A 17,629-nucleotide genomic window follows, 5' to 3' on the forward strand; every position below is an offset into this window, starting at 1 on the left:
GATTAACAAATGATTCCCCTGTTGATGTTTTCTTTTCTAATAATTTTTTTCACATTCAGGACAGAAAAACAGCGGTGGTCCTCGCCAGGGGCACATGTGAAAACGGATTTTATGTTCTCTCTCAAAGTCACAAGTCGTTTGTTGCTGCTCTTGCTGCTCCTCATCTTCGAGCATCTTTCAATAAATGGCATAGCCCTTTTAGGCCATGTTTCGTTTGATGTTATTTCTGTTTTAAGTAAACTTGGACATGTTTTTGTCACTTCTGTGTTGCCCAAACCAGGTTTATGTTCATCTTTCCAATTATCTAAGGCTCATCGTTTACCTTTTGTTGAGAATAACAAACGATCATCGCATGTTTTGGATTTAGTTCATTGTGATCTTTGGGGTCCCGCACCCATTTCATCCACGGATGTCTACTTGTATTATGTTATATTTGTGGATGATTATTCTCGTTTCACTTGGCTTTATCCACTAAAATACAAATATGATTTCTATAATATTCTCACCACATTTCTAAACTTTGTGCAAAACCAATTTGCATGCAGTGTTAAAGTTTTTCAAAGTGACGGTGGTACCGAATTCACAAATCAAAAGGTTCAAAATCTTTTTCACCAACACGGTATTCATCACAGGCTTTCATGTCCACATACACCACAACAAAACGGACGAGCAGAACGCAAACACCGTCATATAACCGAAACAGGATTAGCCATGATGTTCAACTCTCATGCACCAGCTAAACTTTGGCTTGATGCTTTCTCTTCCGCCACATACATTATTAACCGTCTCCCGACCCCTGTTCTTGATAACAAATCCCATTTGAGGTACTTTTCAAACAACCACCTTCTTTTGCTACTTTTCGGGTGTTTGGTTGTCGTGTGTATCCGTATCTAAGAGACTACGCCAAGCACAAGCTTCTTCCAAGAAGTGCCCCGTGCATCTTTATTGGTTATAGTCCTAAATATAAAGGCTATCGATGCCTTGAACCATCCACTTCGCGGGTATATATAACACGACATGCAAAGTTTGATGAAGACACATTTCCATTTACTGGGATTATTCCCATGGTTGATGAAGAAAAGCTTTTGTTATCAAACTTTGATGACAACATACCTCAACCAATTACTAACTCAGACATTACCAAACCCATGTCTCATAACACTCAAAACAATATTTCCACTCAAACAAAACCCATGTGCACTATTTGTCCACATCATCCCACTCCAACCATAACACCAAACCCCACCCAATCCACAACCCAAGATGACCAGATCATAATTGACCAAATCACTCCAGCCCCCATCAGTTCATCTTCTCCATCAAACACTACACCTACATCTCAACTCAACTCTACCATTATGTCTACTACCACCATTCCTACCCGACCCACTCAACCTTTCTCAATTCCCACAGAAACAACAAATACACCACCCATAGACCCTCCAACAACCTCCATTCACCCTATGAACACCCGTTCCAAATCTGGAATCTCCAAGACAAAATATTTTGCCGATCTTACGAATTTTTCCACAAATAACCTTCATCATACTCTATTTGCTACCAACATTCCAAAAGGAGTCAAAACAGCCTCCAAAAGTCAACACTGGGTGAGTGCCATGCATGATGAACTTGATACCTTAAAAAATAATCATACATGGGAACTTGTCAACCGTCCCGCCAACTCTAATGTCGTTGGCTCAAAATGGATGTATCGTATCAAATATAAAGCGGATGGTTCTCTTGATCGTTACAAAGCCCGCTTGGTTGCTCAAGGTTTTACTCAAGTATCCGGACTTGATTTCTCTCACATGTTCAGTCCCGTTGTAAAGGCATCTACCATTCGTGTCGTGCTAAGTCTTGCCACCATCTACGGTTGGCAACTTCGTCAACTAGATGTAAACAATGCGTTCTTAAACGGGCATTTAACAGAAACTATTTACATGGAGCAACCACCGGGTTTCATCGATCCAAAATTCCCTAATCATGTATGTCGACTCAAACGTGCTTTATATGGCCTTAAACAAGCCCCACGCGCTTGGTTTCAACGTTTGAGCACCTTTCTTACGTCTCTCGGTTTTAAATGTAGTAGAGCTGACCCATCACTTTTCATTTATAAAACCGTTAATGTGACATTCGTCAATTTCAGATTAACTCCGTTAACTCAACTCCGTCAATTCAAACTTTAGATCACTGAACCTATAACGCACACCTCATTATATTTAAACTAGGGTTTAAATTACGATTGACAACTACTACATGTGTAGTCTTTCGGGAATTGCACCGAAACGCAAACGAGTTGACGCAAACAATTGGTGAATAAACGAAAAATGTCAAAACAATAATTATGTGATAATTACGTGTTAGACATATGTGTTACTTGATTATATTATGTGTGATGCTAGACAAGAAACAAGAACTAGTTAATTAAGCTAGAAAAGTAACAATTAAAAGTTGAGGGACTAAAGTGTAACATCTTGTTATTATTAATAATATGTAAAACCCTAACTCTCTTCTCTCTTTCCCTCACAATCGACGGCAGCCCCCCCTCCTCTCTCCTTGCGATCGGCTCACACACACACACATATTACTTGATTTTTGATCTTGTCTTTCTCAATTGAAGCATCCTACACCCGTTTCTAGCCATCTTCTACCTTCCTCTTGATTGCTTTGGTGTTTTTGAAGGTATAATTATAAACCCTAGGTCCGAAAATCATATGTATAGTGTTCATATGTTTTGTTTGATTTGATGATGTATTGATTGTGATTTGATAACTAGAATTGGTGTTATTACATGTTAATCGTTGGTGTCTTTGATTTTGAGTTCAAATAAAACCCTAATCATGTATGTAGTGTGTAATTGATGTGCATGGATAGTGGTTATAGTGTCTAGAATGTCATATGAACGGATTATAGTCCATAGATAGTTAATATGTTGAGTTTTGTTGCAAACAGTTTCTGGACAGATTGTGTTGTTGATGTTCAATTGACTGTATCTGGGTGTAAATGTAAAAATTGGTTGAGATTATTGATACTACAGTAAACTAGGTTGAGTCTAGTTTATAAAGAATATAAATTTGCAATTTTTGAACGTGAAAAAGTTAACTTTTATGATTTTACAAAAAACGTTGTGCAAATCTGAATTGTGAGACCTGCTGTTAGGCTGATTTGTAAATATTATATCTCATGAACTACAAGACCAAAGGAATTTGAAGGAATTAAATTCAAATTCCAATTATTTGAACCAAGACACACCAAAATGAAATTAAGATTTCAATTTTAACGAAACAAACACGCAATGCCATGAAATTTTAATTCAAATTTATTTGAATTTCCACGAATTATGTGAAAAAAACACGACCTTAAACAATTGTTACAATTTCAAACTATTACAAACCATAGATGTAATTTCTCAAAGTTAAAGACCAAACTTTCAACATGAACATACCATAAAGATTTCTATGTTATTTGTTTCGAACAGCCAAAGAATAAAACCCGACTATCTGTGATAACTTAATGACAAAAGACAACTTCATATGCTCGCGATTCGTATACATCGCTGGTATCCTAAGATCAACATCTCTTGTTATGAGGAAAACCCGATGGCCAGCGCGATCAAAATTATCTTCAGTTCCGAAGAAAATCACTCGTTCAAAAATCCACATTTGATAAAACTAATAATAATAATAATAAAGAATTTGCAAGTAAATCGGAAAAATCATCCTAGATTTGTGAAAATAATCAGATACCGACGAATCTGCATAACAAACTCCATTCACATGTTGTGAAAATCTCAGCCAACCATTTATTTATTTATTTCTAAACCCTATTTTCCTTCCGTAATAAAAACTCATTACATCACCGGTGAAGCAGCAGCAATATTATATAATTATTCTATTCTATCTGTTTTCTTTCGCCTCCCCCAAATTCACACCCTTATTCTATTCTATCCATCCAATTTTATATTACAACACCAGGTTACTTCTATACATCAAATCTGGCTATAAAGAGGTTAGATCTTCCCTTTTATTTCACTTTTGTGATTTGAATTATGTCTTTATACGATAATTAGGGTTAGGTTTTATGTGCTTTTTAACTAATTTTGTGTTCTGATGATTAGAGTTGTCAAAATATTAATACCTGGTGGATGGTATTAATTTGACTTTTTTTTTTTGGGTTTATTTTGTTGTAATTGATTAGTAGTAGATTGATTAATACCTTATTGTTTATGAACTGTGTGTTTTTATTAATTTGTTAATTCTTATTGCATTTCATGTGATTATTTTGACTTTTATTTGGTTTATTTTGTTGTAATTGATTTGAATTATGTTTGTTTATAGTTTTAATTTGTGCTTAATCTGGTGGTTTGATGATTAGAATTGTGAAAAGATTACATGAATATGATTTTGTATAGAGATTTAATTTCTTTTGTCAAATTATTTATTTTTCTAATTCTGGTATGGAGTTGTATGTTTTTGATGCTGATGATTAGACGATTCTATGCTTATACATCGTTAGGTTAGGTTAGCTTCTGTGTGTTTTGTTCTGAGTATACAAATACTTTGTACTTGATTTGGTGAATTTATGACCTACATGATTCCACGAATTTGCTTTTATACAGAGATTTAGTTTCTTCGGTTGGATTTTTGAATCATTGTTCTAAATTCGACTGAGAATTATCTGTTTTTGATGTTGAATGTTAGTTAAATGTTCTTTTCTGAACCCTAAAATTCAATGGGATTGATTTTTTATTTTTGTAAATCTTTTTCAGGCATTTGTCTCTTACGCATGTCAAAAACTGGGATCCAATAGAACCAGAAAGAGTTGTTTCAGTCTGGCAGATACAGCAAATATAAACGGCTATCGCACCACTAAGCCGGTGGTGGGTGATAATAATGAAGGAGTGATTCTACTTTGTGTTTTGAGAAGATCAAGATCATCACATATATGGAGACTACGCCGTGTGTCTGTCGGCTTGTCGCTTGACTACGGCTAACGTCACCGTATTCGTTCTACAAGTTTTATTATCGCGATATAGACGTTTTGCTTCAAGTATTTCCAAAATTTCAATCTTCTAGATGTAGTTGATCAGTGAGTTTGTTCTTGTTACATTTCAAAGTCTGTTAAACACTACAGTTTGACCAAGATGTTTAGGTTCTCGTGCTTCCATTCTCCTACTCATACCCAGAAACCCAAGGTGAGCAATGTGATTTTATTTTGTGGTTTTATAGTATAAACCAGAGGTAGCAAATTGGACGGGTCGGGCTGGTTGTGTAACTGTGAATTGGATTTTAAGTGAAAACTGATAACTTTTCTGATACGGGTCGAGTCGGTTTAATTTGATATGGAACTTTTTAGGTCCCAAATTCTGACATTTTTAAAAAGAGGTTGTGTGTTTAAACATGATGGTGTTTATACCTTCTTTAATAAATCGATATTAGAGGAGGATGTATGCATAAGACAATAAACTGTTTTTATTTTTTATAGCTTTCTTTGATACCCTGTTTGATCCGTTTAATCTGTTCTTTTTAGCTCTCTTTAACTTTTTGGCCTGTTGACTTACGTATCAACTCCTCGTCGTTGATGATTTTAGTTTCTGAAATGCAGAAAACTGTCCACTTACCAACCGAAGCAATGCAAAAAGCATTGGAAGATTACACCGCAAATAAACCTAGGAAAAATCCTGAATTGTCGAGAGAAGTTAACGAAGGCAAGAGTGCTAACAAGTCTCCATCTTTAACGGGTCAAGATTGGAAATCTGAAGGGCTTAAAAGCATGAATGACACAGACAGTGAACGTGGCCATCAAGTCAGGGGAATGAGGAAGAGTGTGTCTTTAGGAAGTGGTCTCGCAGCCTATCAGGACATGACATCTGGCGAAGATTTGTCTTCTGGTATTCAGAGTGGAGACGAGTATCAAAAAGCCCAGGCTTCTATGTCTCCTCAAATAAGTTCCAGTATGGTCCATCTTGCATCCGACTTGTCACCCGATAACCAACAGTCTGACAAAGAACTTAGTGATAATTCCGAGACTCGGTTTTCTGCACCTAGAACTTTACACACCATTATGATGTCAAACTCTGCGCCATATTTGCATTTGGCTCATGGTGATGCGGTTCATCATTCTCGATCTTCTGAGGATTTAAAGGGTTTAGACTCGAGATGGAACAATAAATCAGGTGATGAAAACGATGGCGATGAAGTTTCACCTGAACATGAATTAGAAAATGACAGTGCAGATCATGTTGACAAAGTTGATGGTGATTGTGATGATGGATATGATTATGCGGGTTTGTCAAAGGACTGGATCGTCCCCGCGGTGGAAGAAGTTGACAAGGGTAAAAGTGTCCTCGAAGATGATTCGATATGCCAGTGGGAGGAATTGCCTAATGAGGATTTCAAGATAAAGCGTATCGAGAAATGGGTTATGGATCTCAAGCATACTTCTTCACTTGAAGAAACCAACATGCTTTCCAACCTTGATCACCAAGGGCAAAACGATAAAAGCATTGTTATGGATCCCTCGGCTGCTTCCAAAAATGATGCAAAGAGTATTCTCGGCATGGATGCTGCTAAAAAATACATTTCTTCTTTGAATGCTTCAGCCACCACAGCTCAACTTGCAAACCATGGGCTAGTTGTGATCCCATTTCTGAGCGCGTTCTCCAGCCTCAGGGCGCTTAATTTGTCGGGAAATTCAATAGGTTTGAAATCTTTTTATCTTCTTTTCGTTTCTTGATTTTGATATCATATTGTTAACTTATCTTTATTGATAATCTTATATGTTTTATCAGTGAGAATCACCGCGGGTGCTCTTCCTCGAGGTCTCCATATTTTGAATCTATCAAAGAACAGTATTTCCGTCATTGAAGGGCTTCGAGAGCTCACGAGGTTGCGTGTACTTGATCTTAGCTACAATCGGATTCTCAGAATTGGGCATGGTATGTGATTTATATTTCATTTCTTTTGTTTTGTTTTTTTAATTAATAAAAATTGAATTGTGAAACCCAAATATGTGTTTTTGAAGGTCTGGCATCGTGTTCATCATTGAAAGAACTGTATCTAGCAGGAAACAAAATAAGTGAGGTGGAGGGTCTGCACCGTCTCCTAAAACTGAACGTGTTGGATCTGCGTTTCAATAAGCTGTCCACCACAAAGAACCAGAGGCAGCTTGCGGCAAATTACAACTCGTTACAAGCCATCAGTTTAGAAGGAAACCCCGCGCAGAAGAACATAGGAGATGAACAACTGAAGAAGTTTCTTCTTGGTCTTCTTCCACATCTTGCTTACTACAACCGACAGTCAATCAAATCTGGTGGCATGAAAGACTCGGCTGACCGAGCTGCCCGCCTTGGGATTTCTGCACATCAAGTTGACCGTGGGGTGAGGTCAGAATCGAAAAAGTCAACACACGGCAGGAAAAGTCAAGGGGCAGGTAGTCGTGGGCGGCACGTGAGGCTGCCACCAAGTGGGTTTAAGGTGGTGACGGGCGACAAGCATCAGTTTGAAGATGTGAGTAGCAAACTAGTGAGCTTGAGGCCGGATCTTGGTATGCGAAGAACTCACAGTGAAGGATTATTGAAAGCTGTTTGAGATGGAAGAATAAAGAAAACCGTATTTGTGATTTGGGATTATGTTTGTTTGGTATGAACTGATGATTTTCGTTGGTGTTTGTTTGGGATTTTAAGCTTTCTGTGTGTTTTAAGAGATAATGATGGTTGGTAATTTTGGTTATCCCTGGCCCTGGGCCCTGAAGAAACTTTGTGTGTTGAAAAATGAAAATGGCCAATAATTGTGTTATTTACTCATGCAGTGCCAATGTGCAATTACCTTTTCTATTTAAAACTATTAAAATTATTTCAATGTTGATTTTTGGCCAAGCCCTTCTTGTATGCCTCCCATTTTGAAAGAAATCATTGAGTCACATACTTTATTATTATAAAAAAAAAACTAGCTTGTCAAGACTTAAGTCTCTTTATGTAAGCCGCGAATGTTATATATTGTTATGCTTTTACATTTAGCGTACTTGTTACTATATGATTTGAATTTTGAAGTTGAAAACCCGCGTAAGAACCCTAGTAAAAATCCCCAAATAGTATCAGATTTGATGGTTGAAAAATGGAACAAGAGGTGGGAAAGATGATATCAGTGGATCGCTGGGGTTCAGGGAGTGAGGTGTAGTTGCTGACTCATCTTCACGCTTATCTACTACTAAGGAGGTTCATGTTATGCCCATTGAAGCCAACCATTGCCCTGGTATATTTCTTACTTCTTCCTTCCTAAGCGCTTGTTTTAATTGTGACATTTGTGTTCGTTCATTTAACTTTAAACCAACAGTTTATTTCACCTGTAATGGATCCTAATAATTTCAATCAATATATTAACGACCAACCAAACTTAAATAAACATAAATTAACAAACACAAACGAGACATGTGCTTATGTTTGTTTGTTCGTTTAACTAAATGAACACAATTCTTTTGTTCATTTGTTAAATAATAATCGAACTTCCTGCTCAACAGTTCACTGAACGTTACACAAGGTTCATGGTTATGCATTCAGTGTGATGGCAAACACATTTTGCTTTCTTAAGCATGTACAAAGTATTTTTACAGATTTCAAGAGATATTTCTATGTTAATAACCATTCTCGCACCCTGCTTAAGTTTCTTGTAATCACTATTCAGTACCGATATATGTCTGCGCAGAACCTGTTCTAAGGTTTATTAGTTTATTCTTAAGTAACATGGTTAGAAATTCAATCCGTTCGCTTGTACGTATTAGTATACAAGTAAAAATCACAGCGTGTGTTTCCCTTAGGTTCAACGGTTGTTTTTTTTTTGGCAAAGTCAAAAGTTTTTCTTTTTTGAGCAAAGACTCATTAGTTAATTTTTATCATTGCTGTGCTACGTGGCAGGGGCTGTTATGTATCTGTTCCGGGGTGCCTTTGGCTTCACCCTTTACACAGGGGATTTTCGTTGGGAAGTAGAAAGTGAAATCACACAAATGGGCAAAAACATGCTTCTTAATGCTCTCGGGAATGATACAATTGACACCCTTTTACATTGACAACACTTACTGCAACCCCTCCTACTCATTTCCTACAAGGGAAGTTGCTGCTCAACAGGTGGGTCAATTTATTCAGCCTTTATATATAATGCAAACAGGTATATATAATATTCTTTAATAAATCACCCTTTACCAGGTAGTTAATATCATCAATTCCCATCCTGAACATGACATCATCATTGGCATAGACACCTTAGGAAAAGAGGATTTGTTACTCTACATCTCAAATATGCTCAAAGTGAAGGTAATTCACTACCAGGGGTTTCTGTAACTTTAGTAATAATGCGTATAGCTGATTTCAAGGGCATTTTGGTACTTCTGTTTATAATTTTCTTGCAGATTTGGGTATGGCCTGAGCGCTTACAAACCATGCATCTTCTTGGACTACATGACAATTTCACAACCAAAACCACTTTGACGAGAGTACGAGCTGTTCCTCGCTATAGTTTCTCTGTTGAAACACTAGAAGGATTAAATGCTATGTGTCCCACCATTGGGATCATGCCATCTGGACTTCCGTGGAAGCTAAAGAAAGGTGGGTGCAATGATAAGTCTTTTGGGATTTCTTCATTGAAGAAAGAGTCAGATGACGATCTTCATATGAATATGCGAAACAGATACACAAATAACATAGAAAAGCATCATCAGTATATCTACACGGTTCCATATTCTGATCACTCGTGTTTTTCAGAGATAGTGGAGTTTGTTAAGTTTCTATGCCCAAATAACATCAAAGGTATCGTGGCTTCATCATTTTCCTATGTTGATCCGTGTTACCATCTTCGCAACATTTACGGAACATCGCGCTTATGCCAAAGGCATGTGATCAAGGAAGAAAGGACACCGGTTGAAGATGAATGTAAGTCTACCTTTGCTTGTAATAGTTTTACTGAGGTGAAGTTAAGGAGAAAAAGGATCCAACAGTATAGATTGTGTGCTCGTAAAACTAGAGTTGCTTTGTTAAGAAAATTGAACCGTGGTGCGAAGCTAGCGACTGAAGATTGCTCTGATGAAGTTAAAGAGAAAAAGATCCGTCAGTTTGAATGTGAGAAGCTTGAAATTCTTTGAGTTCTATAAAGATGGTGTCACTTGTATGCTTTTTGATCCAAATAACACGGAGCCGAGCAAGTTCACATGGATCATTCGAGCATACAGCCCCTTCGACCTGGTTTTTGTTTTGGACCTGCAGAAGCATTGGTTTGACTTTAACTGAGTCAAGTTCACAGTTTTGACTCGTTATTTTGGATAGTGTTGATAATCCAGTAGAAATTACGCCATCAAATGAAGAGACTAATACTAAAGAAGAAGCTGGTAAGAAGATAAGGACATACATTACGTTTATCAAGTATGATTTCTTAGTTAATAAAACTAAGTCAAGAGGTATATTAGGATTAGTATTTGTTTATTTTAAATTAGAGCTGAGGGTCTCTCTGGAAGCCACCTCTTTATCCCTTTGGATAGAGGTACGGTGTGCCTACATCCCACCCTCCCCAGACCCTACCTATAGCTTTGCTGTTGGTGGGACTTTACTGGGTATGATTGATTGATTGATTGATTGATTGATTTGTTTATTTTAAATGGTAGATCATTGTAAAAACCTTTTGGATGTATCGAGTTTATGGATTAATAAGAGAGTTGAGACGGGTTATCTCCGAAAACCGAGTGTTTGTTTTTTGTTATAACAAAATATAAAACAAAAGAATTCTACTGTGACATATCTTATCGTATGACAGTGTTGTAGAATATAAATGTTTTCTTAAATCCATTTTTATTACAGTGGGTCATGACACTCATTCAATGTTGCGCGTTGGAGTAAAAAGGGACGTGACTTGTCTAACGTAGTGTGGAATATAAATGGGTTGAACCATTTCCACTGTCAAATTGTGCTTCTTTTTCGAAGCTGAATATAGTCCACAAGTCTTCCATGATAGCAACTTCTATAGTTCATGGAGAAAGCACTTATAAATTATAATGAAAAAGAAGTCTTTCTATTTATATTGACTTGACTGTTCAAATGTCAGTTCTATAAAACCCAATGCTGGTAATGCAATATCTGTATCAGTCAAGTGGTTCACAAAGAGTAACAGTTTGATCACTAATGTATATTTTGCTTCTTTTGTGTTTGCCTCTCATCATATCTTTCTCATCTGGAGCCGATACCATATCTGCAAATCATTCTTTATCTGGAAACCGAACAATCATATCAAAAGGTGGAAACTTTGAGCTGGGCTTCTTCAAAGCAGGTAATTCTTCCTTCTATTATATAGGCGTATGGTATAACAAGGTATCTTCCAATCCTCCACAAATGTCACCACCACCTGTTTTAATTCTGTAACTGCTGTTCTTCGTGACGATGGGAACTTGGTTTTGAGAGACGGGTCAAAAGCAGTTGAACCCGTTTGGCAAAGTTTTGACCACCCGATTCATACCTGGTTACCCGGTTCTAAACTTGCTTATGATAATAGAACAACAAAGAGTCAACTTCTTACTTCATGGAGAAGCGATGATCCCGGTGTAGGACTTTTCTCTTTGGAGCTTATCCCTTCTAGTAAAGAGTATGCATGCAAGTGGAATGGGTCCCAACAATACTGGACAAGTGGGTCATGGAATGGGCACATGTTTACCTTCATACCTGAAATGACTTTCAATTTCCTTGCCATCTTAATTATAACTTCATTTCGAATGAAAATGAGAGCCACTTCTTTTTTTCTGCGTATAACTCTTCCATTATAACTAGATTTATAATGGGTGTTTCTGGTCAAGTTAAGCAACTGTCATGCTTGGAACAAATGAAACAATGGAGTTTGTTTTGGATTCAACCTAGAGCATCACAGTGTGAGGTATATGCTTTCTGTGGTGCGTTTGGTACATGCAGGCAAACTCTATTGCCATTCTGTAATTGTTTGACTGGTTTCAAACCTAAATCAGAAAATGATTGGAATCAGAGTGCTTTCTCTAGTGGGTGTGTGAGAATAACAAGAAAATCTCCTTTATAACGGCTAAAGTAGCTAATATCCCTCTAAATTCCTTGTCTGCGCCAGTTGGGAGTGGTGGAGAATGTCGTACCACGTGTTTAAACAGTTGTCGGTGTAATGCTTACTCTTTTTCAGATAATCAGTGCTCGGTTTGGTAGGTAGAGCTTTTGAATCTTTCAGAAGACAATGCTAGTGGGAAAGCAATCAATATCAAAATCACTTCTAAAGATCTTCGACCTCGGTTACACAAAAAAAGTAATCATGGTGCTGTTGTCTGGTCCGTTGTGGCAGGCATGGTTCTTGTTTTGGGTCTAATTTTGTTTATAATCTATACAAAAAGGAGGATATCGGTTGGTAAGACAACAATGGAGGGATCTTTGGTGTCGTTTGTTTACTGAGATTTACAAATAGCCACCAAAAGTTTCACAGAGAAATTAGGAGGTGGCGGGTTTGGTTCAGTTTTCAAGGGGGTACTGTGTGATGCATCGGTGAAAAAACTTGAAAGTATTAGTCAAGGAGATAAACAGTTCAGGAGTGAAGTCATCACGATTGGGACCATCCAACATGTTAATCTTGTTCGTCTTCGTGGGTTTTGTGCACAAGGTAGCAATAAGCTGCTGGTGTATGATTACATGCCAAACGATTCTCTAGATTTTTAGCTATGGAACGATGCTTTTTGAATTAGTTTATGGTAAAAGAAATGCTGAGCAATCTGATGACTCAAGGAGTAAATTCTTTCCTAGTTTGGTTGCTAATGTATTAATGGCGGGAGGTGATATCCTTAGCCTACTAAACAATAGGTTAAATGGGGAAGCGAGTGTTGAACAAGTCACTAAAATTTGTAAACTTGCATGTTGGTGTATTCAAGACGAGGAAGATAGTAGACCTTCAATGAGTTTGGTGGAACAAATTCTTGAAGGAGTTGCGAATGCCAACATGTCACCAGTCCCACGGTCTGTCAAGTTATATCTTGATAAACGGAGACTATTGTTTTCTTCACCGAGCCATAATCAAATGGGAGGTCACAAGCACTGAGCAATTCATCAAGTCATGATTCACAGTCTAAAAGTGCATCTTCTTCGAGGACCAAGGTATCTGTCTAGAATAAAAGCTGCATTAATGATGTTGGTAAAATATATGTGTTTAACTTGTGTTTGTTATTTGAGATCCAATTAGGAATAATTTGGATTATGTTAGAGCATTTGCATGCTCAAATATTATAATTGTTGATTTCTCTTGGGGTTTTCAAGTATTAGGTTGTTATATAACATGAGTAATGATAATCTATTTAATATATGCTCTGAATACGTTTTCTTTTCTTAATCTTACGTTGTCATGTGTTTTAATCTTCGTTTAGACATATTATAGGATGTGCTTTCGATATAATATTTTGTGAGTTATTTATATAATAATAGAAAAAAAGGAGATTTTGATTGGATTATGCATTTTTTGTTTCATGTTTACATTTTCTTTTTAAGACAAACAAAATTTTTATGGTCACATCATGTGTTTTTGGTAGAGTACACATTACAGTATTTCACTCTTTTACTCTTCATCACATTGTTGATGTATCTGAATTAAAAAAAGACAACTATTATTTTGTGTATTTTAGATCGTCAACACTATAGTTTCGACAGTCTCTTCAGTTTAGATTATTTACATTCACTGTAAATACTAAACGATAAACATCAAATTTTTAGAAGCATCGAAGATTAAATGCCATACCAAAAGGTTTCGTGTCTTAATTCCATATATTATAGTTGGAAGGTTGTATTTTCCTGACTGCTTTCCCATGAAGAAGACTACGTCGTTGAGTAATGATGCAAAGCTATTCAATAGAGTTTAAATTAATGTTTCTCCAATTTTGCAACTCCTCTCTTTAGTGTGGTTTATGGGTTTTTAAAGTATGTGGTTTATGGGTTTGTATCAAGTTTAAGAGAAGATATGCACTTTTAACTTGGGTGTTCACCTTAATAGGGCAAGTAAGAGTGTATGTGGTTAGCTACTAACATTCGTTAACAAGAAAACTGATTTTACACACTACTTTGTTTAATGTTTCTTACAGTTACAGTGGCTGGAATTCGAGTTTGTACTAGAGCTGAGATATATAAACCTGAGTCGTAAGCTCATGAAATTTAATTGTATGTCTCTTTTAACAAAATTTCAAGTCTAAAAACATCTACTGTGACAGTTGAAATAAAGGGCAGGTTGTTTGAAAATTAATACAGTGGGTCACAACATAGACTCAGATTTTCAAAGTGGGGCCAAGGAATGTGTTTGATATCAACTTTGCTAGAAGGATGTGACTTGTCTGACGTCATGTTGAAATAATTTTGTACATGGCTTGACTTATTTATTTATAGTTCCAATAAAATCTGCAGGTAATACAATATTTGCATCAGTCACAAAAAGTAAGAGCTTAAAATAATCAGCAAGGCAAGAGCTAGGTACTATGATGAGGTTTTTGCTCCTTTTGTGTCTCTCTCTCATCATTTGTCTCTCATATGGAGCTGACACCATATCTGCAGACCGGTATTTATCTGGGAACCAAACAATCATATCCACAAGTGGAAACTTTGAGCTGGGGTTCTTCACAGCAAGTAATTCTTCTAACTATTACATATGGTATAAAAAGGTATCTTCCAATCCACCTACGGTAGTTTGGGTAGCAAATAGAGAAACATCCATCTCTGATAGATTCGCTTCAGAACTAAAAATCGTAAATGGTAACTTAGTGCTCTTAAATGAGTCCAAGGTACCTATTTGGTCCACAAATGCCACCACCAGCGGTTTGAATCCTGTAACTGCTGTTCTTCTTGATGGTGCTAACTTAGTTTTGAGAGACGGAGTTGAACCTGTTTGGCAAAGTTTTGACCACCCAGTTCATACCTGGTTACCCGGGGCTAAACTTGGTTATGATAAAAGAACAAATAAAAGCCAACTTCTTACTTCATGGAGAAGCGATGAAGATCCCGGTGTAGGACTCTTCTCTTTTGAGCTTATCCCTACTAGTAAAAAGTATGTAAGCAAGTGGAATGGGACCCAACAATACTGGACAAGTGGGCCATGGAATGGACAAATGTTTAGCTCAGTACCTGAAATGCGGTTAAATAACATAAACTACATTTATGATTTCAGCTTGTTTTCTAATGAAAACGAGACTTACTTCACTTACTCGGTGTATAATTCTTCCGTTATACCTGGATTTGCAATCGATGTTTCTGGTCAAGTGCAGCAACTAACGACAGAAATGAATTTGTTTTGGGCTCAACCTAGAAGCAAGTGTACGGTATATGCTTTGTGTGGCGCTTTTGGTTCTTGCAGACAGACTGGATTGCCATTCTGTAACTGCTTGACTGTTTCAAACCCAAGTCAGAAAACGACTGGAATCAGAGTGATTTCTCTAGTGGGTGTATCCGAAAAACAGATTTGGAATGTGAGAATAACAAGGAAACCTCCTTTTTTACTGTTAAAGTCGCTAATATACCTCCAAATCCTTTATCTGTGGCAGTTGGGAGTGGTGAAGAATGTTGTGCCACATGTTTAAACAGTTGTCAGTGTAATGCTTACTCTTTTTCAGACAATAAGTGCTCAGTTTGGGATTTAGAGCTGTTGAATCTTTCGGAAGGCGATGTTAATGGGAAAACAATCTACATCAAAGTTGCTGCTAAAGATCTTCCACCTAGGCTTAATAAAAATAATAAGGTTAGCGTTACTATCGGGTTCATTGCAGGCGTGGTTTTTGTGTTGGGCTTAATAATATCTATAATCTACAGAAATAAGAGTAAACTAGTTAGGAAAACAATAGTGGAGGGACCGTTGGTAGTGTTTGTGTACAGAGATTTACAAATAGCCACCAAAAATTTCATAGAGAAACTAGGGGGCGGTGGTTTTGGTTCGGTTTTCAAGGGGGTACTGCGTGATTCGTCTATTATGGCAGTGAAAAAACTTGAAAGCGTTAGCCAAGGAGAGAAGCAATTCAGAAGCGAAGTCAGCACAATTGGGACTATCCAACATGTTAATCTAGTACGTGTTTGTGGGTTTTGTGGAGGCGGAAACCATAAATTGTTGGTGTATGATTACATGCCAAATGGTTCTCTAGATTTCCATCTTTTCCATATGAAACAAGATAATGTTTTAGACTGGAAAACTAGGTATCAGATTGCACTTGGAACCGCAAGAGGGTTGGTTTATCTTCATGAGAAGTGTAGAGATTGTATAATTCATTGTGACATAAAGCCAGAAAACATTCTTTTGGATGCTGATTTCTGCCCAAAAGTTGCTGATTTTGGTCTAGCTAAGCTCGTGGGCCGATACTTTAGTAGGATTTTGACAACTATGAGAGGGACACGGGGGTATCTAGCTCCAGAATGGTTATCCGGGGTGCCTATCACTCCCAAAGCAGATGTTTATAGCTATGGAATGCTGCTCTTTGAACTTGTACACGGTAAAAGAAATTTTGAACAATCTTGTGAAGGTTTGAGTTTTACATTCTTCCCTAGTTTGGCTGCAAATGTTGTTATGGAGGGAGGCGATATCCTTAGCCTGCTAGACGGTAGGTTAAATAGGGAAGCTAATGTTGAAGAAGTCACAAAAATTTGCAAAGTTGCCTATTGGTGTATTCAAGATGAAGAAGAAAGCAGACCATCAATGAGTGAGGTGGAACATATCTTGAAGGGGTTGTGGATGTGAGCATGCCTCCATTCCCGCAATCTTTAAAGTTTTTTATTGATGGCACGGATGATGTTCCATTCTTCAACGTGCCTTCCTCAATCTTCTGCGGGTCTTCCTAATCGGGAGTTCACAAGTACATGGCAATTTAAGTGGTGATTCCTAGTCAAAGGTGAATCTTCTTGAAAGGATTTGCCTTTTCTTTTTTCTTATTGTTACAATGTGGACTGTAAAGTCCAGTAATAATGATTATAGCATGTTAACAGTTTCTTGAGGTTTCCAATTATAAGGTGTATTTGTGGTGCATGTAGTCCTATTGCTCAGGTAATTTAACATTTTTATTTTATCATCCATCTGTGTGAATGAAGAGTAAATGGTTCTTGTTAGTCTAACTAAGCAAATCCAAATAATTATAAGCATTGAAGCACAAACATACAAAGTTACAAAAGCATGTTGAACTCAAGAACTAAGTGCGAGTCCCTATTTAACAAAAAATTGCGACATTAGATTCAAATTAAGTTCAAGTTCAAGCACTGATCATGTACAAGTACCAAGGCTAAATACAATCGCTAGATTCTTGCATTTGGTTTTAATTCTTATATTATTTTGGCATCCATAATTTGAAGATTCAATTCAACTACCAAACTCTAATTGGCATTTCATCAAAAAGTTGTGTTCAAACAACAAATCTTTGAACTTTGGTTGCCATTGGGCCACAAAGATTCAACTCATCTCCTTCCTTTTCCTTCTTTAACGAGCTGTATGGTTGATTTGATATTCCATTTGGGTGAAGATTTGAGACTCTATCGGGTTGACTTTAATAGAGTCAAGTTTATGGCTTTGACTCTTCTCCGGGATAGTAAGTCGCCAAGCTGGTGACTGTGAGTTTCACAGTTGGCACGGTCATCAAACGAGACTTA

General features: G+C 37.1%; 1 protein-coding gene and 3 pseudogenes across 2 annotated transcripts; all 4 read left to right on the forward strand.

The window, feature by feature from the left end:
* Window positions 1–3,887: 3,887 nt before the first annotated feature.
* Window positions 3,888–7,683, forward strand: LOC143636362 (uncharacterized). The gene is made up of 5 exons (XM_077103976.1): window positions 3,888–4,008; window positions 4,769–5,194; window positions 5,605–6,700; window positions 6,791–6,937; window positions 7,024–7,683. Exons 2-5 carry the CDS (start codon window positions 5,144–5,146, stop codon window positions 7,587–7,589), a joined length of 1,860 nt encoding a protein of 619 aa, XP_076960091.1. The 5' UTR covers window positions 3,888–4,008; window positions 4,769–5,143; the 3' UTR covers window positions 7,590–7,683.
* A 520-nt stretch (window positions 7,684–8,203) lies between these two features.
* Window positions 8,204–10,384, forward strand: LOC143636351 (uncharacterized; annotated as a pseudogene). Its single transcript, XR_013154229.1, has 4 exons — window positions 8,204–8,252; window positions 8,912–9,121; window positions 9,200–9,307; window positions 9,403–10,384. The product of XR_013154229.1 is annotated as an uncharacterized LOC143636351 (transcript).
* A 777-nt stretch (window positions 10,385–11,161) lies between these two features.
* LOC143636342 (G-type lectin S-receptor-like serine/threonine-protein kinase At2g19130 pseudogene) lies at window positions 11,162–12,697 on the forward strand (annotated as a pseudogene).
* Window positions 12,698–14,406: 1,709 nt separating this feature from the next.
* Window positions 14,407–16,766, forward strand: LOC143636352 (G-type lectin S-receptor-like serine/threonine-protein kinase At2g19130 pseudogene; annotated as a pseudogene).
* Window positions 16,767–17,629: the final 863 nt, after the last annotated feature.

Source organism: Bidens hawaiensis, unplaced genomic scaffold (assembly GCF_021521415.1).
Source record: "Bidens hawaiensis isolate Kalapana, Puna unplaced genomic scaffold, B.hawaiensis_p1.1 tig00007885_1, whole genome shotgun sequence".
In the NCBI taxonomy this organism is placed as follows: domain Eukaryota; kingdom Viridiplantae; phylum Streptophyta; class Magnoliopsida; order Asterales; family Asteraceae; genus Bidens; species Bidens hawaiensis.

What these genes read in the sequence shown, in the direction of transcription:
- LOC143636362 (XM_077103976.1), top strand. Translation starts at nt 5,144, where the DNA reads ATGTTTAGGTTCTCGTGCTTCCATTCTCCTACTCATACCCAGAAACCC. An exon ending in TTTGTCGGGAAATTCAATAG is followed by an intron (nt 6,701 to 6,790) that starts GTTTGAAATCTT and finishes ATGTTTTATCAG; the next exon opens with TGAGAATCACCGCGGGTGCT. An exon ending in GATTCTCAGAATTGGGCATG is followed by an intron (nt 6,938 to 7,023) that starts GTATGTGATTTA and finishes GTGTTTTTGAAG; the next exon opens with GTCTGGCATCGTGTTCATCA.